This window comes from Heptranchias perlo, chromosome 1 (assembly GCF_035084215.1).
Source record: "Heptranchias perlo isolate sHepPer1 chromosome 1, sHepPer1.hap1, whole genome shotgun sequence".
Taxonomy (NCBI): Eukaryota; Metazoa; Chordata; class Chondrichthyes; order Hexanchiformes; family Hexanchidae; genus Heptranchias; species Heptranchias perlo.
Genome location: NC_090325.1, coordinates 112,351,419 through 112,375,818, shown reverse-complemented (window position 1 = coordinate 112,375,818; position 24,400 = coordinate 112,351,419). Strand labels below are relative to the sequence as shown.

The window sequence follows — 24,400 nt, the reverse complement described above, 5'->3', positions numbered from 1 at the left end:
CCTCTGGTAGCCATTTGATACACCTGAGTGGCTTGCAAGGCCACTTCATAGGGCAGTTTTGAGTCAACCATGCTGTGGGACTGAAGTCACATATAAGCCATGCTGGGTCAGGACAGGTTTCTTTCCTTAAAGGATGTTAGTAAGCCAGTTGGGTTTTTAAACCACAATCTGACAACTTCAAGGGTCACTTCTACAGATAGCAGTTTTTTTTATTTCTTGATTTTTTAAAACTGAATTCCAATTCTCAAAACCGCCGTGGTGGGATTTGAACTCACGTTCTCTGGATCATTAATCCAGGCCTCTGGATTGAGAGTCCAGCAACACAAGCATTATAATACCTTAACCATGCCTGGTATGATGTGACGAGTGGCTCACCATCTGAACCCTCAAAGCCTCTCCACACTTACAAAGCTCAAATTAGGAGTATGATAGAATACTCACCACTTGCTTAGATGGTGCATTCACAACAATACAAGAACTCAATACCATCCAGGAGAATGCAGTTTTATCGGTCCCCGTCACTGGACTCAATATTTGCTCCCTCCACCACTGACACACCTTGGCTGCGGTATGTACTTTTCACAGGATGCCCAGCAGCAACTCATCAAGCTTACGCCAACACCATGTCCCAGCCCTGCAACCTCTACCACCGAGAAGGCCAAGAGCAGCAATGTCACGGGTACACTATTACTCCCATGTTACACAGCATCCTGACAGACATATAGGGCCCGCTTTTACCAGGGATGCGGGTTCCCGCGCGATCGCAGCAGGCAACCCACTAATTGGATCCACTTGCCTGCTCCTCCGGGTTCCCCGCTGCTGATCTGCGCGTCAGGCGGGCTGCACATGCGCAGTAAGATCTGTCAGTTGGAGGCGCTCTATTTCAAGGGGCAGTCCTCCACTGACAGATGCTGCAAGAAATAGCAAAGATGACTGCATGGAGCAGCCCAGGGGGACAGCTGCTCCCAGTTTAATGGTCCCTCACCCCAGGTATCAATAGATAGGGTGAGGAGGAGGGGGAGGACAGAGATCTTCCACCCGGTGGGCGGGAGGAAGCGGCCCGCCTCTGCCACCAGGAAGGCCTGGCTCGAGGTGGCAGAGGGGATCACCCGCGCCATCAACATATCGCCCGCCTGCACACAGTGCAGGAGGCGGTCCAATGACCTCAGTAGGTCAGCCACAGTGAGTACACGTAGTCTTTCCCCTACACTCTGTCTGCTAAATCACTGCCCCCACCCCACATCTCCTTCGGCACTGCCAACGCTACTCTGTCACATCACCCCTCATACCCCATCCTCATCTTACCTGCACCTACTCACCCCGCCACTACCACGCAACCCAATCCTCATACAATGTCATGGCTCTATCCCATACTCACCCTCTCGTGCATCTCTCTCACGGCCAGCCTCACTCAACCTGCCACCACCTGTGCTGCAGCCACAGGGCACGCATCACATATGTGCAGTAGGCAGCGTAAGGCAAACGTGTCGTGAGCATGAAGGGGATGCACAAGGGTGTTTGAGGGTTTGTCATGGTTGTTACTTATATTGAATTTCAGAACAACTCACATCACACATTATATTGGCACCACTACTGCCATGTCTTCGCGAATTCTGTCTGGTTTGTGCAATAATGCCCGCTCCTGGGTATCGCTATGAGGACCCACCACTGATGCCACCCAGTGTGTCACTGCAGAGTGGGTGTAGGTGTATTTGCAGGGCTCTTCTGCGCAGACGACTGAGAGACATCGGGTATGTCCCCGGTTGCAGCCTGGAAGGCTGTGGAGCAGAAGTTTGGGAGGGCAGTGGTGACTTTGACAGCGACAGGTAGGAAGATGGTGCATGGGCCAGCCAGGAGCAGCTCGGCATGAAAGAGGCTGCAGATGTCCACGGCTACATGTCGACTGACTCTGAGCCTCCGTGTGCACTGCTGCTCAGAGAGGTCCAGGAGGCTGAGCCTCGGTCTGTGGAACGTGTGGCGAGGGTAGTGCCCTCTGCGACGCATCTCTCTCTGCGGTAGCCCTCCTTCCTGCTGTACAGGTGGATGTGTCACAGCACTCTGTTGTGGAGCTTCACGTGTCAGAGGTGGACGGCGTGGATGGCGAGGCTGGTGATGCTGTTCACCCTCCGAGGAGGTCATGACTGCAGCTACGGTGGCCCCCATCTGCAAGATGTACATCTGAGGGGGTGCACAAGGTAGGTACATGTCTCCGGACCCCGGGGTAAGTGTGCAGGTTGGTGACTTTGACCGTCAGGAGGAGGGTGGTGGAGGCCAAACTTTGTCCCAAGTGACAGAGCGGCCTCCTGCAATGGCTGAGGGTCTCCCCCCCCCACCCCACCGACCTGTCAAATGGACCTTTGCAGCTGCCACAGGCTGACAGCTGCAGCACGTCCATTCGGGCTGGGAGCGTTTCCCCCAGTGTGTGAAACAGTCCCATGTTTATCTAAAATCACACACAGTCCCTTAATCAGGTCACTTAATGACCTGAACAAGCAAAGTAAATACTGTCAAGTGGCATCCCGCTGGCTTTAATTGCCTGCGGGATTCCCACCAGCGGGGGCTGCGCGCGCACGCTGGCGCGTCATCGGGGAACCCGGAAGTGGGCGGGATCGAGGCGCGATCCGGTTCCGCACCTGGATTTCGGGATTTTCGGGGCCCCCCGCCGAGAACGCACCCGGTAGCGGGTGCTAAAATCGGGCCCATAATCGCCATTCCTTGATTGACACTAGGTGGAATTCCCTACCTAACTACAACAACTTGCAGTTATGTGTAGTAAAACATCCCAAGGCACTTCACCAGAGCATTATCAAACAAAATTTGACACTGAGCCACGTAACGGGATATTAGGACAGGTGACCAAAAGTGTGGTCAAAGAGGTAGGTTTTAAGGAGGATCTTAAAAGGAGAGAGAGAGAGAGAGAGAGACTAGGCAGCTGAAGGCACGGCCGCCAATGGTTAAGTGATGAAAATATGCAAAATGCCAAAATTGGAGGAGTGCAGAGAGCTTGGAGGGTTATAGGGCTGGAGGTAGGTCACAAAGATAAGGAGGGGCAAGGCCACGCAGGGACGTGAAAACAAGGAATGAGAATTTTATAAATCAAGGCGTTGCCAGATTGGGAGCCAATCTAGCTCAGCAAGCGCTGGGGTGATGAGTGAACAGGACTTGGTCTAAGTTAGGACATGGGCAGCAGAGTTTTGGATGAGCTCAAGTTTACAGAGGGTACAAGATGGGAGTTTGGTGTAATAGTTGAGTACAGAGGTAACAAAGGCATGGGTGAGGGTTTCAGCAGATGAGCTGAGGCAGGGGTGGGAATAGGTGATGTAACAGAGGTGGAAGTAGGTGGTCTTGTATGAATATGGGGTCGGAAGCTCAGCTCTGGGTCAAATAGGATGTCAAGGTTGTGAATGGTCTGGTTCAGCCCCAGACAGTGGCCAGGGAAAGGGATGTTGTGGTAGGGACTGAAGACAATGGCTCCGGTGCTCCCAATATTTAATTGTAACACTACTTTGGGAGCATCATAGTCATCCCAAGAAATACAGCAATTCAAGGCAGCAGATCACAACCACTTTCTCAGGGCAACTAGGGATGGTAGGCCTTGATAGTGTTGCCTACATCCACAGAATAATTTGTTTTAAAAAGTGAAGACAAAGGCTAGTAACATAATTGTCTTCAGTGGAAGAATTTAAGTTTGCAGAAATCCAAACATTCAAAGATTCTCATCATTTTGATGAAAAGCAGAACCATTACTAGAGTCTATAATTAAGGATCAAGTGACTGAACACCAAGAAAATTTTCAGCTGATCAGAGAGCCAGTATGGATTTACAAAAGGTAGGTCATGCCTGACGAACGGATTGAATTTTTTGAAGAGGTGATTAAAGTAGTGGACAGGGGAATGTATATGGATGCTGTTTATGTGGACTTCCAGAAGGCATTCGATAAAGTCCCTCATAACAGACTATTAGCTAAAGTCGAAGCTCATGGAATTGAGGGCAAATTATTGACCTAGCTAGGAAATTGGCTGAGCGGCAGGAGACAGAGGGCCCGATATTACCATGGCGGCAGGTTCACGGTGGGGGGGGTAGATTGGGCGGGTGGGTAACGCGCCCGATGAAATCAGTCTGCTCTGCACGCAATCGCAGGCTGATTGGATCCACTTACCTGTTCTTCCGGGTTCCCCACTGCTGAGCTGCGCAGCGGGCGGACTGCGCAATCAGGTCTGTCAGCTGGAGGAGCCCTATTTAAAGGGGCAGTCCTCCACTGACTGATGCTGCAACAAAGAGAAAAAATTACAGCATGGAACAGCCCTGGGGGAAGGCCAAGGTTAATGATGCCTCACTCCAGCTCTTATTGGATGGGGTGAGGAGGAGGGGGAGGACAAAGATCTTCCCCCCGGCAGGTGGGAGGAAGCGGCCTGCCTCTGCCACCAAGAAGGCCTGGCTCAAGGTGGCAGAGGAGGTCACCTGCACCAACATATCACACACCTGCATACAGTGCAGGAGGTGCTGCAATGACCTAAGTAGGTCTGCCAAAGTGAGTACACTTACTCATTCCCCTACACTCCGTCTGCCACATCACCGCCCCCACCCCACATCTCCTTCTGCACAGCCAACACTACTCTGTCATATCACCCCTCACACCCACTCAAACCTCTTCCTCATCTTACCTGCACTTACTCACCTCGTCAGTACTTATCCCACCACTACCACACAACCCAATCCTCATACAATCTCATGGCTCTATCTCATATTCACCCTCTCATGCATCTCTTTCACAGTCAGCCTCACTCAACCTGCCACTACCTGTGCTGCAGCCACAGGGCAGGCATCACATATGTGCAGTAATGTGGAGATGCCGGTGATGGACTGGGGTTGACAAATGTAAACAATTTTACAACACCAAGTTTTAGTCCAGCAATTTTATTTTAAATTCACAAGCTTTCGGAGGCTTCCTCCTTCCTCAGGTGAATGTTGTGGAAATGAAATCCTCGAAATGATCGAGGATTTCATTTCCACAACATTCACCTGAGGAAGGAAGAAGCCTCCGAAAGCTTGTGAATTTAAAATAAAATTGCTGGACTAAAACTTGGTGTTGTAAAATTGTTTACAATATGTGCAGTAGGAAGCGTAAGGCAAACGTGTCGTGAGCATGAAGGGGATGCACAAGGGTTTGCCATGGTTTTTACTTATATTTAATTTCTGATCAACTCACAGTACATATTATATTGGCACCACTACTGCCACGTCTTTGCGAATCTTGTCTGGTTTGTGCAATAATGCCCTTTCCTGAGGATCACAATGAAGACCCACAACTGATGACACCCATTGTGTCACTGCAGAGTGGGTGTAGGTGTATTTGCAGGGCTCTTTTGTGCAGACGACAGAGACGTCGGCGATGTCCCCGGTGGCACCCTGGAAGGATGCGGAGGAGAAGTTGTTGAGGGCAGTGGTGACTTTGACAGTGACAGGTAAGATGGTGGTGCTCGGGCAGCCGGGAGCAGCTCGGCATGAAGGAGGCTGCAGATGTCCACGACCACATGGCGAGTGACTCAGCCTCCGTGTGCACTGCCGCTCAGAGAGGTCCAGGAAGCTGAGCCTGTCTGTGGACCCTGTGGTGAGGGTAGTGCCCTCTGCGACGCATCTCTCTCTGCGGTTGTCCTCCCTCCTGCTGTGCAGGTGGATGTGTCACAGCACTGTGTTGTGGAGCTCCCACGTGTCAGAGTAGACGGCGTGGCCGGCGAGGCTGGTGATGCTGTATGCCCTCCGAGGTGGTCATGACTGCTGCTATGACGGCCCCCATCTGGAAGATGTACATCTGAGGGGGTCCGCAAGGTAGGTAAATGTGTCTGGACACCGGGGTAAGTGTGCAAGTTGGCAAATTTTGTTGTTAGGAGGAGGGTGGTGGAGGCCAAACTTTGTCCAAAGTGACTGAGTGGCCTCCTGCAATGAGTGAGGGTCTCCCCCCACCACCTGTCAAATGGACCTCTGCAGCCGCCACAGACTGATGGCTGCATCACGTCCATTTGAACTGGGAGTGTTTCCCCCAGTACGGGAAACAGTCTCAGTCAGTTGCAAAATCCCATCCCTGCTAAAATAACAGGTCAATCAGGTCTGTAAACAACCTGAAGTACCTGTTCAAGTACTTTAAGTGGCACCCCGCCGGCTTTAATTGCCAGCGGGAGTCCCACATGCGGGGGCTGCGCGCTCATGTGAGCCCGTCAGCGGGGAGCCCGGAAGTGGGCGGGTTGGAGCCGGGCTCCCGACCCACCCCGGGAATCCCCGATTTTTGCAGCCCCCCCGCCACCAACACACCCGATCGCGGGTGCGAAAATCGAGCCCAGAGAGTAGGGATAATGGACAGGGAAGCAGTTATTAACAAAGCCGGCTGGATCAGGTTTTCAGTCCCCGAGAATATTACATTTGAAGCCTCTCTGTGGTCTCAAGGGATACCTTGTTCTTTTTCTTCCGATGTCAGTGCAACAGGTCCTAGGGTGCATTCAACTGGGGCTCAATGCTAATTCAAGCTAGCTAACATTCAAAAGCGAAGACAACCACTTTGCCAGAAAAGGCACCCGAGTATCTCCAAGGTAGCAAGATGCTCTAATCAGATAGCCGATAACCAGCTTTTTAATTTCCTGTTGAACAAAGAAACCAGCCTCAAACCAGACACCATTTTCAACTTTTAAAGGGATCTGGCCCAGGTGGATTGTAAACAAAGACTGGCAGGCAAAATTAATAACAAGCAACAGGTGGCCTTCAAGGAGATAGTTCGGGAACACACTAAACACATTCCCATAAAGGGGAAAGGAAGGCCAAAGCGAGTGCTCCCTGGATGACTAAAGAAATTGAGATTAAAATGAAACAGAAAAAGGAGGTTTATGATAAATGTCAGGTTCATAATACAGTTGAGAATCAAGCAGAATACAGAAAGCGCAGAGGAGAACTGAGAAAGGAAATAAAGGGCAAGTCGAGTGCAGGAGAAACGATTGGTGAGCAACATAAAAGGGAACACTAAAGTCTACATATAAACATAAAAAGGATAGTCAAGGGAAGGGTGGAGTCGATTATAGATCACAAAGGAAATTAGTCTTGACTGGCTGATTTTTTTCCCCCTGCTTCGAGTTCTAAAATGATCAAAATCAGCCATGACAATAAAACTTACCGACACACACAAATCAACTGTGATCAATGGTATGTATGTATGTAAGTTACCCAGCTGGTAACGCCCAAGTATTTTTTAAAAAAGCCACACCCTCTTGACTCCTGTAATTTCATAAGTTATTCATTCAGTCACAAAGATGATTTCATCAAGCCCACTTCTGCCTCCTACAATTAAATCAGCAAAAATGATAACATTTACATACATCCGACTTGTCCAACATAACCTAAAGCACACAAACTAAGTTATGGATTCCTATTTTAACCAGTTTTTCTAAACAGATTTAAATATTAATATATTGCCGTACAGTTTCCATCATGGTTAGGAGATACAAAGTACTAATAGAGTAAAAATTTTTAAAAAACTTTTAAAAGCAGTCCTTTTTTATCATTTTAAATAGGGAGGCTGTCTTATGTGTTCAGGTGCAAAATGTTTAGAGTAGGGACCAAATATTAAACTACCTTGCATCTTTCCTTGTTTACCAAAATATCTCTGGCACATTACGTTAAGTATAAAAGTTTTTGCTTAAATTAAATATGTCTAAAATCAAGTCTTATGCAGAATCTCCCTCCAAAATGGAGTCATGGTACAGTTCTTCCAGAAGACATTATTCTTTCTACTACCGTTGGGAGTTTTTTTCTCAAACAAGTAGAAGTAATGCAGATGTTATAATAATTTAATATAAAGATTAAACAATTTTAAATTATAAAGTATCACTTCTTACACATGTAACAGGTTGTATTTGCTACGTAAATAACCAGAACATAGTAATTCATACCTGGTTATGGTGAAAATTATTTCACATAAAATTCCAAAGTTTATGCTTTACATTATTTTGAGGATTGCTTACTTGGGAGGGGCGTTAGTTCTCAATATTTTTGACACAGGTGGACAGCAGGGGAGAAACCACAAGTCCTGATAAGCTCGATGAATGAGCAGTTTGCTGTCAAATCAAAAATGTGGGTGGCGTTGGCATAAATGCACTCTTAAGAGCTGTAACCTACTACTTTTTGAACACAAAGTTCTATTGAATAAAGCTAATCAAGTTTTTGCAAGTTTTATTTTTAATCATGAGTCAAGCCTTATTTCCAGTGTGAATTTTCAAGTTCGTGGAGAAAGCAAGTTGGCAGCCAAAAGGATTTTCAAAAAATATTTGGAGCAATTTCATTGAGTTCCCTTCTCTTTTACAGCTAATATTCTGCTGAATGCTTATGCTAGATTCCTTGTTTTCATACCTTCTTAGTAATTCCTGATGGGTAGCTTTCTAATCTTACACCTTTTTAAAAAATATATATAGTTGTAAATTTTCTACTTCAGTTGGGATTCAAGAATATTTAATTTTAGCCAGCCAATCAAGTGCTTATGTAAGAAATTTGCATACATACAGATGTGACCCCCCCAAAGGTTGGTAGACAAAACACAACCTAGACACAACTCATCACACATGCAAGAAAATCAACATGAACCTAAAGTGAAACTGTAAACCTCTGTTTTAAAGCTTAGGAATTTTTTTTGTTTCTATGGAACAATGATGCAAGTTATGATTTGCCACATAACTCCATAAATGTAAATACCATAGTATATTTCACTAAAGTGTGCTTTTAGCATAACTCATACTATAACTGGTCTGTTCATTAAAACATTTTATAATAGCACTATAATTTTAATAGGTTACTTACAGAGATTGTACACTTGAATTTTAAAGGAAGTCCTTCAAAGAACGCGCAGGAGTTATCATCACTACCAGTCACAACTCGGAATGGCCGACTTGGCTTAAAAGCTATGCTATTTACGATTTTACTGTGGCCCGAGAGCGTTCCGACAGAACTTCCTGTGTCCCATTGAAAGACTGCTCCAAATCTGTAATGATTCAAACATGATCAATATTCTGATATTACTAACACTAACTATCCAATATATAAACAGATGCAGTATATATGGTTTACTTCGCCATGGTACTGTCTCAGCTCACTTCCACTCCTACCTGTCCCAACAAAGTCAGCACACCTCCAGTAATGGTTTGACTTCCTCTGCCCTCAGTCACATTGGCCACACCCAGGACTCTATCCTTGTCCCTCTTTTGACATCTATGTACACCCCTTCAACAGCATCATTCATAGATATGAGAGTCAGCTTTCACATGCAAGCTAATGACACCCTGCTCTATGTCTCTACCACCATAGTACTGTCTGACTGCTTAGCTGATATGAAGTTCTGGATTAGCAAGAGCTTCCTTCAACTCAAAAATAAGACCGAAGCCATCTTATTTAACATCCATCAAAAACTCCGCAACATACCCCACTTCACCCTGGCAGCTCACGCAGGCTGAACCCTACAGTGCAGAATCATGGTGTCCTGTTAGACCCAAAGCCAAGCTTGAGACCCCACATCCTAGCCACCACCAAGACTCCCCAATTCCAACCCTGTAACACTCATCTCCGTCCTTACCTCACCCCCATTACCGCAAAATACCCTTATCCACAACTTTATCATTTCCAGACTCGATTGCTTCAATGCTATCCTTGTCCTTTACAAATTGCAGCTCATTCAATGCTCAGTCTGTATCCTATCCTGCCCACTAAGTCCCACTCCCCTGTCCTCATCAATCTTCATTGGTTCCCCAAGTCAATTTCAAAACCCTTATCATCATTTAAAAGTCAATAGCCGTACGCCTCCCTGGGACTTCCCTTAGCCCAAGGTTTCAGCATGCACCCTCTGTATTATCGCTCCCTCTGCACAATTTTTTGGCCATAGAACTGTCAGCTGCCACAGCCTCACATTCTGGAATGATCTCCTGAAACTCCTTCTTCTTACTATCCTCTGTCCCTTCAGACGTCTCCTCAAAACTTCTTTGATCATGCCTTCAGTCCTCACCTCAATCATTCGCCCACCAGTGATGTATCCAATTATTTTTGCCTCTGAAGTACTTTGGAATGTTTTATGTTAAAAGTTACTGCAAGTAAGTGTATGTCATTCTTCCTGCTGAGAGTATTGCAAATTTATTAATGGCTCTTTGTGATAATGCATTATGACAATGACCCAACAACACGTTTAGAAATGAGAAAAACAAGCTACAGCAAAGTTCAAGGACGACACATTTTATACTTTAACTCAAATACTTAAATCGAACAATCAAGCCTTTTATATGAGACCAATAAAGGCATGTATAAGTTTCTATGTTAGAACTAATCTGTAAACAAACACTATTAGAACAGACAGAATGAATGAGTGTACAAGCAAAGTTCCCCATATCATAAATTTTTTGTATTTTTATGAAAATTTTCAATTTTTACACCAACTTACTTGCAATTTTTAAACCTTTAAATGTCATTAATCAATTAATTAGTTCTCCAAATTATGTAGGAAGTTAAAATCTAATTGCCAGATGGTATTATTGGGTTTTCAATGACTATCGCTAAAAATGATGAATATTCTGAGCAGGGAAGTCATCTTGACTATTAAACCAAGGCATTTTAGTGGCTGATCTCAAACTGAAAGCAACTGTAAATCAAAAAGGTTAGTCTTTAGTGGGTGAAATATTTAAAAAAGGTGCTTTGCTCTTCTAAAAAGTTTTTAAAAATAAAATTTAAGCCAGTACTTGGAGAATGTTTCACAATCAGCTATTATCCTCAGGCACTCCTTTAAATTTAACATTTATAAAACAATTATCCAGGCTTTAGAACCTAAACCAACAAACTTGGAGAATTAAATAATACTCCTTTACTATTGTAGTAAGAACAATTACTCAATTGATCTAATGTTAGTTATGTCATTTTTTTTTAAATTGGAAAGGATTGACTTAAAAACAAATATTCTTTACACCATCTCTGCACCATCAACTATCCTGTATAAACTCTGAATAGTGCTAGGATCTGCACAACAGGGGCTCAAAATGCATTTCCATTCTGTTTTCACTTCTTTCTTTACAGAAGTACCCTGAGCTCTAACATTTCCCCATAGTGACACAATTTCACATGTGAGCATTAAAAACTACAAACTTGAATTATATTACTCTGGCACAACATGTCAAGACTGACATTTTACCATCTCATTTTAAAAGGATTACAGAATATTACAGAATGCAGACTCTTGTAGTTTGACACTGTTTCCAGTTAATCATTCTGGGATGTCAATTTAAATTTATTGATTGGACTGAATATTTCCTGCAAAATAACTAGTCTGTACAGAATTCACTCCCATTTTTGTCCCTATATGCAATTGCTAATTCTATAAGGAAGATGACCCATATATAGCAGCACTGCTAACTGCTGTCCAGGATACAATGTTTAATCAAGTGATAACGGTAACAATTTTCTGAGGTGTCTCAATTAAAATGAGTTTAAGTATCAATTTTGATTGCTAAATCACAAAAAGAAACTATGTACTTTGTAATTTCAGATGTTCCCAAGGCACTAATTATATAAAAGTGAGTTACTCTAAAGGATACAGGTTGCAACAGTATGGGAATATATTTTTCCCCTGCTGACTTTGGGACTAATGTCCTAATAATCACAGGATGCAAATAACTTCTAGGTCTGTGACTCATGGAGTGCAAGTTTAAAACCTGTGGCTTTACTGGTAATAAGAATGTGCTTCCCTACTTCAATTTTCACATTCTGTATATAGGACAGGAAGCCTGAATATGGAACTACATTGCCAACTCTTTATATTCATCGTCTTGCTATGAGTCATGGAACTAGAAATTGTCAGTTAATTTAAAATACTTTAAAGCTATACTTGCTTCCAGTTCAGTTCTTCTTAAAAGCTGCAATTGCCCTCTTTTGGGCAGAGGAATTTCTAACATAGTAATCGAACAGCTCTCTAGAGAAGCAAAATTCAAGAAGTAAATAATCCCCATTTAAAAATACTTCAGCAAAACATTTCATATCATATTTTGATCTAAACATAATACAGTACTTTAATAAACACTAATTTAGCACATAAAAAGTAAACAAGTCAAAAAATTATACATTCAAGTCATTTAGTTCCCTTCACTCTCTTTCACCTATCCTTGTAACTGCAAGAATGCAGCCTGTTCTTTATCCTACAATTAAAAGACTTACTTTTCCTTTCCTTCTCCAGCAACTGCAACCTTCTGGTTATCTTCAGACCAACAAATATCTTTGATTATTCCCGCAAAGGGAAAGTACTCATACTTAAGCAAGTGTTCCTTCTGGGTGGTATCCCAAATTCGAATTTTTCCAGAAATATCTGTCATAATATTAAAAAAATTGATTTAGATGTGCAGCACAGCAAAACAAAAAGGCATAGAAAAACCCCTAAGTACTAGTGATTAGCCAGTAGCTTTAGAAGGAAAAGTCTATCAGATTGCTTTTTATTCAAAGTATTCCCCAAAAAACAATATATACTGTCATAAAAGTTATGCTCAGCTTAAGCATCAAATCTATACCTAAATGGAAATCCAAGGTCAGGTTTCTGCTTCACAGTTGGGCCACTATGTGACATCACTATAGGGCAGGCATTCAAATCTGCTCCATTGGTTACAATGGGTCACGTGATTTTGGACTGGTTTAAAGGCCAATCCAGAGCTACATTGTGGGTAACCTGAAAATAAGGTTCATTTCCAGAAAAACTGATTTTCATCTAAAAAATTGAGACTTGCCAATCCAGATTTCCCAAATATCACATGATTTTTGAGACTTTTCTTCTAGCTGCATGGGAACAATTCTAGTCTCTGGTGCTCTTACATCTCCTTTCCAGCATGCAGAGACACGTACACATTTGTACAACTTAAACTAAAAGAAAGAAATTAAGTTTTGCTGAATTTTAATTTTAAATCCAACATTATTGCTCCCTTTCAGTCCCCTTGACCGTTCTGCAATTCAATTAAATCATGGTTGATCTGTACCTCAACTCCATTTACCTGCCTTACCCAACAAAAATCTATCAATCCAAGTCTTGGAAATTTCAGTTGATCCAGCATCCACAGCCTTCTGGGGGAAGAGAGTTCCAGTTTTCCATACCCTTCGTGTGAAAAAGTGCTTCCTGATTTAACTCCTAACTGCCTTTGCATTCATTTTAGGATTATGCCCCCTTGTTCTGGATTCCCCCACCAGAGGAAATAGTTTCTCTCCAGCTACCCTATTGAATCCTTTTATCATTTCTGTTGCCCATCAGGCCAGTCCTAAAGTCACATATTTTCTACCCCATTCTATCTCATACCCTTCGATAGCTCTGTTTGCCAAAAATGTATCATGCTCCTGAAATTTGTAAAATCCTCTCGTGCCACTGCCTCCCCTGGGTAGTCTATTCTAAAAATTCATCACACTCTGTGTGAACTTAACTGTGTACTTACCCTCTCAACTAAACTTGAATCCACGGCCTTTATCCTAGAACTTGCATTAATGCTGAGGATCTCTCTAAGATCCAGTTAATCCGCTCTTTTTTAAAACTTAAATACATCAATAAGACCACCTGTCAGTTGTCTTTTATCCGATGCAAGCATCTCTATTACCCTTTCTAGTCCCATTTATCAACTTAGTTGACCCTGCTTTTTCTAACACCACGGTGCCACCGCGTACGCGTGCGTGTACACACACACAGGTTTGGTTTGCCTAGGTATGGTTTGCTTGGAGTACTGCATCCAGTTTTGGTCTAGTCACATAATGGAATTATATAGTGGCTTTGGAAAAGGTTCAGTCGAGCTACAAGAATGATTCCTAGCTTAAACAATCATAGCTACTCAGATAGGCTTAAAGAGCTGGGTTTAATTACTCTAGAGCAGCGTAGACTTAATGGTGACCTGATAGAAGTTTATAAAATAATGAAAGGGCTGGATAGAATGCCTATTGATAGATTGGGGAGGAACAGGAGTTATGCGTTTAAATTATGCAAAAATAGGAATGTTAGGTGGTTCTTCTTTCTCCAGAGAGTAGTCAGCCTTTGGAATACATTGCCGGCTGGTGTGGTGGGTGCTGATTCTGCATGCCTTCAAGAGGGAGCTGGACCGGTTCTTGACTGGGGCAGAGATCACATCATATAGAAAGTAAGTGGATTAAGTGATATCACACGGTCCATGTGATCTCCTGGACTGGTTTTAATGGCCTCAGGGGGTCAGAGAGGAATTTTCCAGATATTTTTCCCCTTATTGGTCCTGGGTTTTTTCCTTTCCCAGGAAAGGAAGGGTAAGAAGTATCTAGTCATGATGGACCAGCTGGTCTTTTCCTGCTCATCATTTTCGTATGTTCATGTTTCCCAAATCCTTCTGTTGTAATGTTTCCTCAGATGGTTCCCTTTCATTTAACGCTCCCATTGTTACTTTCCTTTCTCCATGACTACATTTCACTCTATTAAATCTTCAACTTCTTAGCCTGATCTCCCAACCTCTACAATTTTCCACTTATTGCCCACTATTTACAACCTCTTCCAATTTGGGAAAAAAAACTAGAGAGCTTTGTTACCATCACTTCCTACGAATCAATATATATTAACAATTGCTCCAGAACCGATCCGAGTGGTACCCCTTTTTTCCACCTTTGCATGATCTGACTCAGCCTGTTATTTATTTATCTATCTCAGAAGCTTCCCTTTTGTTTCATGCATTTCAACTTGTAATCTCCTATGTGTCACGGTGTCAAAATTTTTGCTAAAGTCTAGGTATATTAAATCTAATGAGTTCCCCAATTAAACAACTTCATTATATCCTCAAAAATCTCCAGTAGATTTGTCAAGCGAGATCTACCACCTGTAAAGCCATATTAATTCTTATAGTATTTCTTCTAATGTCTCACTACTCCTTCAGGATGTTTCCTTTCAATATATTATCCACTACTTATTCAAGATCACAGGTCGGCAGTTCCCTAGCTTATTTTTCTGTTCCTTTTTATGAATTGGCACCATACTCACCTCTGCTCAGTCCCTTGGCACAACTCATGTATTCAGTAATTCCCTTAAAATATCTGTCCGGATTTGGCCAACTTCATTTGCTGCTCCCTTTAGTATCCTGTTATGAAATCAGTCAGGGAAGGGTGTCTAGATTTCTTTTAGTGATGTGTCATTAGTCTTTCATCTCTGTGACTAATTTCCATATTTAATAGTTTTTCTTCCTCTTGCCCTATAAATTTTAACCTTGTGTGGGGAAGGCAAACAGATTAAATTTGTAAACACTGACAAAGAAGCCATAAAGGACATCTGCTATTGTTTGTTCATTTGGGATATCCCCAGAATTCCTCAGGGTGTCTGTTTCTGCAGAATATAGATTTATAAAAACTGCTCACTTGTTTTTTTAAAAAAATATTTTCTGTAATTGTAATCTGTATCTATTTTGGCTCTCCAAATGAATTTTTCTACCATCCCCCCATACTTATACTTGACTTTAACTAACTGTAGTTTATACTTAATGTAAAAACTTTATCTCGTTCTCTTAATTACTTTCCTCTTGATGCAACGTATTCTATTTTACTATCTCCATATTAAAAACTTATTTTCTTAGCCCCTTTCCTGCATCTTCAGATGCCTGAGGTAGGCATCAGAAATGGTTTAATATAATTTATTTACCTTTTTCTAACTTATATTAACCTAACTTTTGCAAGGCACTCAATGGAATGATTTAATTACTTTAATTTTTCTTACTAGGATTAAACTTTTGACAAATTTCCACATGATAGGCTATTAGTTAAATTCAAAAGCAATGGGAATTCATGGCAAACCATGGTCATGGATAAGAAACTGGCTGAAGGATAAAAAGAGTGCTTGTTAAGAGTTGCATTGGGGGAATTTTGAGTGGAGTGTTCCATTGCTCTGTGTTGAATAACAACTGTTTCTAGATTCTGGAAAGGTCCCAGCGGATTGGAAAACTGCAAATGTAACACCCCTATTCAATAAGGGAATGAGACAGAAAGCAGGTAACTATAGACCAGTTAGCCTAACATCTGTCATTGGGAAAATGCTAGAATCCATTATTAAGGAAGTAGTAGCAGGACATTTGGAGACTCATAGTACAATCAAGGAGAGTCAACATGGTTTTATGAAGGGGAATCATGTCTGACAAATTTATTAAAGTTCTTTGAGGAAGTAATGGGCAGGATGGATAAAGGGGAACCAACAGATGCAGTATATTTGGATTTCCAAAAGGCATTTGATAAGGTGCCACATAAAAGATTACTGCTCAAGATAAGAGCTCATGGTGTTGGGGTGGGGGGGGGGGGGGTGGGGTGGTAATATACTGGCATGGATAGAGGATTGGCTAACTAACAGAAAACAGTCGGGATTAAATGGTCATTTTCAAAGTGGCAATCTATAACTAGTGGGGTGCCGCAGGGATCAGTGCTGGGGCCTCAACTATTTACAATATATATCAATGACTTGGATGAAGGATCAGAGTGTCTTGTGGCCAAATTTGCTGATGATACAAAGCAAGTTGCGACGAGGACACAAAGTGTCTGCAAAGGGATATTGACAGGTTAAGCGAATGGGCAAACATTTGGCAGATGGAATATAATGTGGGAAAATGTGAAGTCATCCACTTTGGGAGGAAAAATAAAAAAGCAAAATATTATATGAATGGAGAAATACTACCAATTGCTGCGATAGAGGGATTTGGGTGTCCTCGTACATGAAACACAAAGTCAACATACAGGTGCAGCAGGTAATCCAGAAGGCAAACAGAATATTGGCCTTTATTTCTAGGGGGATGGAGTATAAAAGCAGGGAAGTCATGCTACAACTGTACAGGGTGCTGGTGAGACCACACCTGGAGTACTGCATACAGTTCTGGTGCCCATATTTAAAGAAGGACATACTTGCATTGGAGGCAGTTCAGAGAACGTTCACTAGGTTGATTCCGGGTATGGAAGGGTTGTCTTATGAGGAAAGATTGAACAGGTTGGATCCATACTCATTGGAGTTTAGAAGAATGAGAGGAGATCTTATTGAAACATACAAGATTCTGAGGGGACTCAATAAGGTAGATGCTGAGAGGATGTTACCCCTCATGGGGGAATCTAAAAGTAGGGGGGCATAGTCTCATCATCAGGGGTCGCCCGTTTTAAGACGGAAATGAGGAGGAATTTCTTCTCCCAGAGGGTCGTGAATCTTTGGAATTCATTACCCCAAAAAGCTGTGGAGGCTGAGTCATTGAATACATTCAAGGCTGAGTTAGACAAATTTTTGATCAGCAAGGGAGTCAAAGGATTTGGGGAAAGGGCAGGAAAGTGGAATTGAGGTAAAAAAAAATCAGATCAGCCATGATCTCATTAAATGGCGGAGCAGGCTCGAGGGGCCGAATGGCCTACTCTTATCTCTTATGGTCTTATGTTTATAATTTACATAAATGATTTGGATTAAGAAACTCAATGCAAAGTGGTCAAATTTACAGATGTATCAAACTAGGATGGACAGTGGAATCGTAACAGGTAGCTAAAAAATGAGGGAACGAGTTGGACAAAATATGTAAGTGGGCAGAACAATGTCAGATGAAACTGAATGCAGACAAGTGTGAAATACTGCACATAGGAAGAAAAATAGACAGTACACGTACTCCATGAATTGCGTTGAAATAGCCAAGGATGAAACGGAGACACACCTGGAAGTCTTAATAGACTCAACACCAAACATATGCAACTAGTGCAGAGCAGCAAATAAAGCTAATAGATTGTTGAACTTCACAGCCAAAACAATAGAACACAACTCAGAGCAGATAATAATCAAACCGTACAGTGCTCTGGTCAGACCGCACCTTGAATACTGCACCCAGTTCTGATAGTCAAGAAACAAAGAACACAGAAGTATTGGAAACAGTGCAGAGAAAAACCCATAGCCTGATCTCTGGCGTCAAGGGTCTGAGTTATAAAACTGAGGAAACCTTGTGTTTTTCAGCTCGGAAAGGAGGCACTGGGGAGGTGATCCTATAGAGATGTAGGACAGTTAAGGGAATAGAAAAAGTAAATACAGAATATTACTTTAAATTTTGATTGAGAGTACAAGGGGATGTAGTTTCAGCCTAGTTAAAAAGGTAAATACAAGACAGCGATCAGGAAATTCTTCTTTGCACAGAGTGATCAATGTATGGAACAGAGGAACAGACTTCTAGATATAGTGGTGGAGGCAAAAACCCTGGAATCATTGAAGAAACATATGCATGCTACAATGGGGTGGAATCTTAAGATCTTTCTGGATGGATGAAGTCAGATGGGTCAAATGGCTATCCTCATCTGTAATTATCTTGATCAAAAGATGGATCTGAAGCTATTGATTCAGGGCTTCAATTTACTGAAACATTTCTATCTACTTAGCAACCAAAAGCACCAATTTTAAATATTTAGATCTAGCAAGCATGGCCATTTGTTTTGAGAACTTCTTAAAAGAATTCATTATTTTACATTTACTTTCAATGCTTTTACTGAGGAAAGATTTGATTTCAAGATCTTTTAGCACCGTTGAATTGAAGCACCATTTTTAAATGTAGATCTAGTGAGGTACTACCATTTATTTCACAAGGCTTTTTAAAAGATTTATTTTATTTAGAGACAGTGAGATACATGCAGAATAGATGACACAGAGCAGTCACTTACACAAAAAAGGAGTGAGGGAAACAGGTAAGGATACTTAAGATACACATTTCTTTCTGTAGGCAATGTCAGAGCAGGTCAACTAATTTAAATAAAACACCAAATTTTTCTGCCCCATCACACAAAATATGTAGCAATTTTCTTTAAAAAAAAAATTAAAACAAAAATATTTGTCAGATTTCTCCATCAACTCTGTTCTAAGGACACACACCTGCAAAGCCCAAAGTACATTAAATGTGAAACATTGTGCTTCATTCACTCCAGGAATCAAAGTCTTAGTACCACAATCAATTTGTTCAGTAATTCAATCTCAACAAGCCAGAGCATTATTTGACATTATAATAGTATCAGACCTTTCTGTTCTGCTGTCTGCAAAACACAGCTCCAGACAAATGAACTAGGCATTAACTACCATGTTCAAGAGTATTTTAAACACTGGTCAAATAGATATTTACCAAGAGGAATCAAGGAACAATAGGAAGTTAAAAAGGTAGCATAGCAATATAATTTTGGGCTGTGAACTATTCTTTTCAATTGAAGCATCATCAAGGCAGGCTTCAACATTAAGAAAAACTATTCCTACATCCAACATATTGACGTTATTTACAATAGTAAACGCTTTCTAAATACAGTACCAGAAAGAAATCCTTGTTGCAGCATGTAAAGAATGGTGCAATCACAGTTTTGAGTACAGTCCAATTGACATACCTCCTGAAGCTATGTAAAATCCACTAGGCGCATACTGGGCAACCTGAACCTGATGAGCATGCTCAGTGTATATATCTGCAATTCCTGGATTCTGAAACAAGAAAGTTTTTTTTTTAACATTCTGAATATATAAATAACCACACTTGCAAATTAAAAGGAGTAAAAAATATGCATTACATCAATGTTCCTTATGATGACACTTTTGTTATTGGTGTAAAGAAAGTTGATTCCTTTAGGATCACCTCCAATGACTTTTGAAACGCCTCTTTCCACTTGAGGGAGGCTGGCAAACACTTTGTCTGTTGAGAAATAATAAAGGAAAAATGTAAAAACTTAAAAAAGGCACAGCAGCTTAAAATGCTGCAAGACTTTTGTCAAAGCAAAAGTGAAATTTGCAAGTCAAACCTTTACCAGATCTGAAATGCCAAGATTACAATCTCAACTTTTAATATGAAATATTTGGCAAATACATAATGGGAAACCATGACATTCTTACTTTATTCCACAAGCTATTAAAATCTTCACCTCAGTGGAGAAAAAAATATACATGCCAGTGAGGATAAGTAGTCTTAAATAATTACTACAATTACATACAGCACTTAAATGCCCTGTATTATGTGACCAACCATCATTTTGGAAATTCTATAATGTAAATTCAACAGTTGTATATTTCTTTCAGCTAGTCGGTATTGAAATTCAGCTCGATTCAAAACCCTACATTCAGATGCTTTGAGACCTTCATAACTTGTGGAATAAATGATGTAGGAACAGTAGTGGTGCAGAAGTGGTGTGGGGAAAAGCATCAGTGTGTGTCAGTTTGGTTCATTTGAAAGCACTGTCTCCTCTGGGTCAGAAGGTTGTGGGTTTGAGCTCATTATCTATGTTGACACTGAAGGAGTGACGCATAGAATCACAGAATGGTTACAGCACAGAAGGAGGCCATTCGACCCATCAAGCCTATGCTAGCTCTTTGTAAGACACCAATCCAATTAGTCCCATTCCCCCGCAGCCCTGCAATTTTTTTCCCTTCAAGTATTTATCCTGTAACTTTTTGAAAGCGACGATTGATTGAATCTGCTTCCACCATTCTTTCAGGCAGTGCATCCCAGATTAGAACTACTCGTTGCGTAAAAAAGTTTTTCCTCATGTCGCCTTTGATTCTTTTGCCAATCACTTTAGATCTGTGTCCTCTGATTCTCAACCCTTCTGCCAAAGGGAACAGTTTCTCTTTACTTACTTTATCTAAACCCCTCATGATTTTGAATACCTCTGTCAAATCTCCTCTTAACCTTCTCTGCTCTAAGAAGAGCAACCCCAGCTTCTCTAATCTATCCACATAACTGAAGTCTCTCATCCCTGGAACCATTCTAGTAAATCTTTTCTGCACCCTCTTCCTTCCTAAAAGTGCAGTGCCCAGATTGGGCACAATACTCCATTGTTACAGGTGCCATCCTTCAGACAAGATGTTAAGTTAAGATTCCATTTGCTTCTTAAAGATCCTGCTTGAAGAGCAGAGGTCTCCTGATGTCCTTGGCAATATCCCTCCTTCAGCCAATACCACAAAAACAGGTCATTTGTCTCACTGCTATTTGAAAGATGTTGGTTCAAAATGGCTCTCTAGCTACATGAAAAGTTCATGCACTTCACTGTGTGAAGCACTGAAATAATTACATGATAAGCCACTATACCCAAATGCAAGTAACTAAATAAACAGGGAATTAAGATAAGAATTCGAGTTATGCAATCCCATTTTCCTAATTTTTTATTAATCAGCTGTGGCTCACTGATCTCACTCAGAGGCATGAGTGCTAAGGTTGTGGGTTCAAGGCCCACTCCAGAAACTTGAGCACATAATCTAGGCTCTCACTTCAGTGCAGTAATGAGGGGGTACTGCATTGTTGGGAGATGCCATCTTTTGGATAAGATGTTAAATCAAGGCTCCATTTGCCTTCTCAGCTGGACCTAAGAGATCCCATGGCACTATACGGAGAGCAGGGGAGTTCTCCCAGCCAACATTTATCCCTCAACCATCACCATTATCTGGTCATTTATTTCATTGCTGATTGAGAGAGCTTGCTGTGCGCAAATTGGCAGCCACGTTCCCTACATTACAACACAGTGAAAACATTTCAAAAGTACTTCATTGGTTGTAAAATACTTTGGGAAGTACTGAGGTCATGAAAGGCACTATATAAATGCAAGTCTTTCTTTTTAAGATTTAAGTAAAGCCCAAAAGATGGATATGCAAAATACTTCGAATATATATCCACTTGAACTGGAAAGGCCTCTGGTACTTATGTAGGTAAATATGAATATCCTTCCAAAATTGGCTTATGTCTGGGAGAGAGACTTTGAACTTTTCAAAGTACATGAATGAAGTTTGGTTATAATGGGGACAATCTGAGGAGACAAATTAAGATCTCAAAAGAGCATACTGACTTGCTATTATCCCCCCTCCCCCTGCTATAGTGTTTTGCTACTAATATGCTAAACAAGTATGATGACTACACTCCTACTACTTAAGACAGCTGTTTGTGTAACTGCTACAACTGCAGAGGATACCAATGTGGATGATACAGTATTTGGACAGGAAATAGAACTGTTTAGCCAGATCCCTTTCTTTGCTTTTTGATCTGTAGGGTTGACCACATACCAGACAAGTTTTCTAAAGCCACAAGTGCTCCTGTTGAGGTCTAATTATCATACAGATTTGTTACTAGTTTTTATGCATATACTTGTAGACTAGTTACAGTGTGTGCACAGACATAGGAAGTGCAAGGAATGTGATATATTTGAACTTTCAAAAAATCATTTGATAAAGACTTGAAACTTGTGAAGATTAAGACCATGATGTTAAGAGGCTAAAATGGTATGGATGCAGGATTGGCTGACAGAGAAGGCAGTAAAACATGTGGCAAATGCAGTCCAATGTAGATAATTGAAGTAATAAAAGAGAGAATGGAAATATGCCCTAAACAGTATGCAATAGAGTGGAAGAACAGATGCTGCACAACATCTACAACAGATATTTTAGATGTTACATTGCTGATAACTATGTATTTAATGGATTTTTAAAATATGTTCACTGGACGTGGACAACACTGTTTTGGCTGCATATACTGCCCCTCTCTAGTTGCCCTGAGGTGTGGACCACCTTCTTTAACCACTGTAGTCCTTGTAGTGATGGTGTTAGGTAGGGAATTTCAGGATACAGACCCAGCAATGAAGAAGGAAGGGTGATACATGTCCAAGTCAGGATGGTGCTTGACTTAAAGGGGATGTAGCATCAATTTTTGTCTGATTAAACTTCTGTGACAGCCTTGTGATATTTGTCTACATTAAATGCACGCTGTTGTGTTATTGATGTAATAAAACTTTTATGCAATGGTTGTAAATAAAATACCAGTAATAATTTTCAAAGCAAAATGATCACTGATGACACTACCTGTGGCAAAATAACAACTTGCCTTAAATGGAATATTCTTTGCAAAAGAGCTTATAATTACTAGGCAGACACTTAAGCTAACTATTTTTCCTTAGTATTCACATACCTTGTTCAAAATTTGGTATTGCAAACAGGGTCTTAAATTTTATTACATGCAGCCTCAGACAACAGGTATTCTGCACTACCAGAAGTGATGCTTTACTCACACAACATTTGGAGTCAAAAAAAATATTTTAACACATCGTTATTAACGAACAGGTAATCCAAATAGAAGTACCAACTTGGAAGCAATGAGATACAAGGTAATTCAACTATTAACAAAAGGAAACGTAATTTAAGCAGTTTAAAACATTTTCTGGGGTGGTTTTACTCAAAAGGAATAGTTCCTGAATTAGAACGCCGATAATCGAGAAAGTTTTAAATATGTTAGTGTACTTCTACTATAAATCAATTATACTCAATATAAAACTAAACCTGCAAGAAATTAAGCAAACCAACCCAGAAAAAAAGTGTGCACATAAAAACTAGGAGGCTCCACTGCATGAACTTTAATCTGCAATTGAATGTGCATTTTAAAAAGTGTGTGGGTGGGTGCGGGGAGCTCTAATTATCGGCTGAATAAGTCACTAAAATATGTAACTATTCTTGTGAGACTTGTCCTTCTCTGTATATACTCGTTTGCAAAAACGAATATACAAGCGGGGAAAAGGGAAGGACACTTGTTAACTCCCTAATCCCAGTTTCCTGATCATTGATTTTGCTGACCAATCCAAAAGATACGCCCTTTTTTGGGTTTCTCCAGAATTAGAAAAAACGCTGCGATGACAGGAATGCGGCTGTCAAGTTTGAACCAGTTTAAAACAAGAGTGGGGGAGGAAAAAAAGAGAGAGAAGGGGGAAGGTTAAACCCAGCAGAGAGAGAGAGTGAGAGAGCGCGAACGATGGGCGAGGCTGAAGCTTCGCGCTTTTGTATCTCTCCTCGGATTAATGATCGAGCCCCGGGCCCAGCACTGGGGCACGGACACCGTTGCCCTCGCACTCTTATCACCTGATCGCTCCGCTGCTCAGGGAGCCACGGCGACAGAAATAAACCCGGGCACCGCTCCCTCCCTCCCTCCCTCCCTTCCTTCCTGCCCGTCTTGTCCGGAAACACTTACTCAGTTCGTGAGGCATCGCCGCTCGATCAGTCGCACACACCGCGCGCCGGTAGAGAGAAAGAGCGAGAGCGAGCGCGAGCGGAGGGAGGGAGGGAGCAGCGCGAGCTCGTGCGGTCTGACTCAAACAACGGTCCGTTCACAAACCCCGCACACAACCGGTGATCGCCTGCCTGCCCGAACCCCGCTCCGCTCCGCTCCGCTCTCCTCTCCCACAGACAGGGCGGAGGCAGAAGTGAGTGAACACACAGACCCGGAAACAGGCGCTCGGCCGCTACCTTCGACGCTTTGACCATATATAGTCAAAGCGGCTCGGTCCGCGGCCGGCGGCTCTGAGGCGCCGCAGCCTGACGAGGAACCTCCGCCTCCTCCATCGGGTGACGTCAGCGCGCATCGACGTCACAGCGACG

The 24,400-nt window shown here is 42.0% G+C and overlaps 1 protein-coding gene across 1 annotated transcript in view; it reads right to left on the bottom strand.

Moving 5' to 3' along the window:
• wdr1 (WD repeat domain 1) overlaps nt 1–24,326 on the bottom strand; it is a 53,945-nt gene extending 29,619 nt beyond the window's left edge. The window contains exons 1-5 of the mRNA XM_067989701.1: nt 23,994–24,326; nt 19,570–19,691; nt 19,393–19,483; nt 12,220–12,367; nt 8,836–9,016 (exon numbers count right to left, since the gene is read on the bottom strand). Coding sequence (XP_067845802.1) covers nt 8,836–9,016; nt 12,220–12,367; nt 19,393–19,483; nt 19,570–19,691; nt 23,994–24,009 — 558 coding nt within the window. The 5' untranslated portion in view covers nt 24,010–24,326. The remainder of the gene's footprint in view (nt 1–8,835; nt 9,017–12,219; nt 12,368–19,392; nt 19,484–19,569; nt 19,692–23,993) is intronic.
• Between the last annotated feature and the right edge of the window lie 74 nt (nt 24,327–24,400).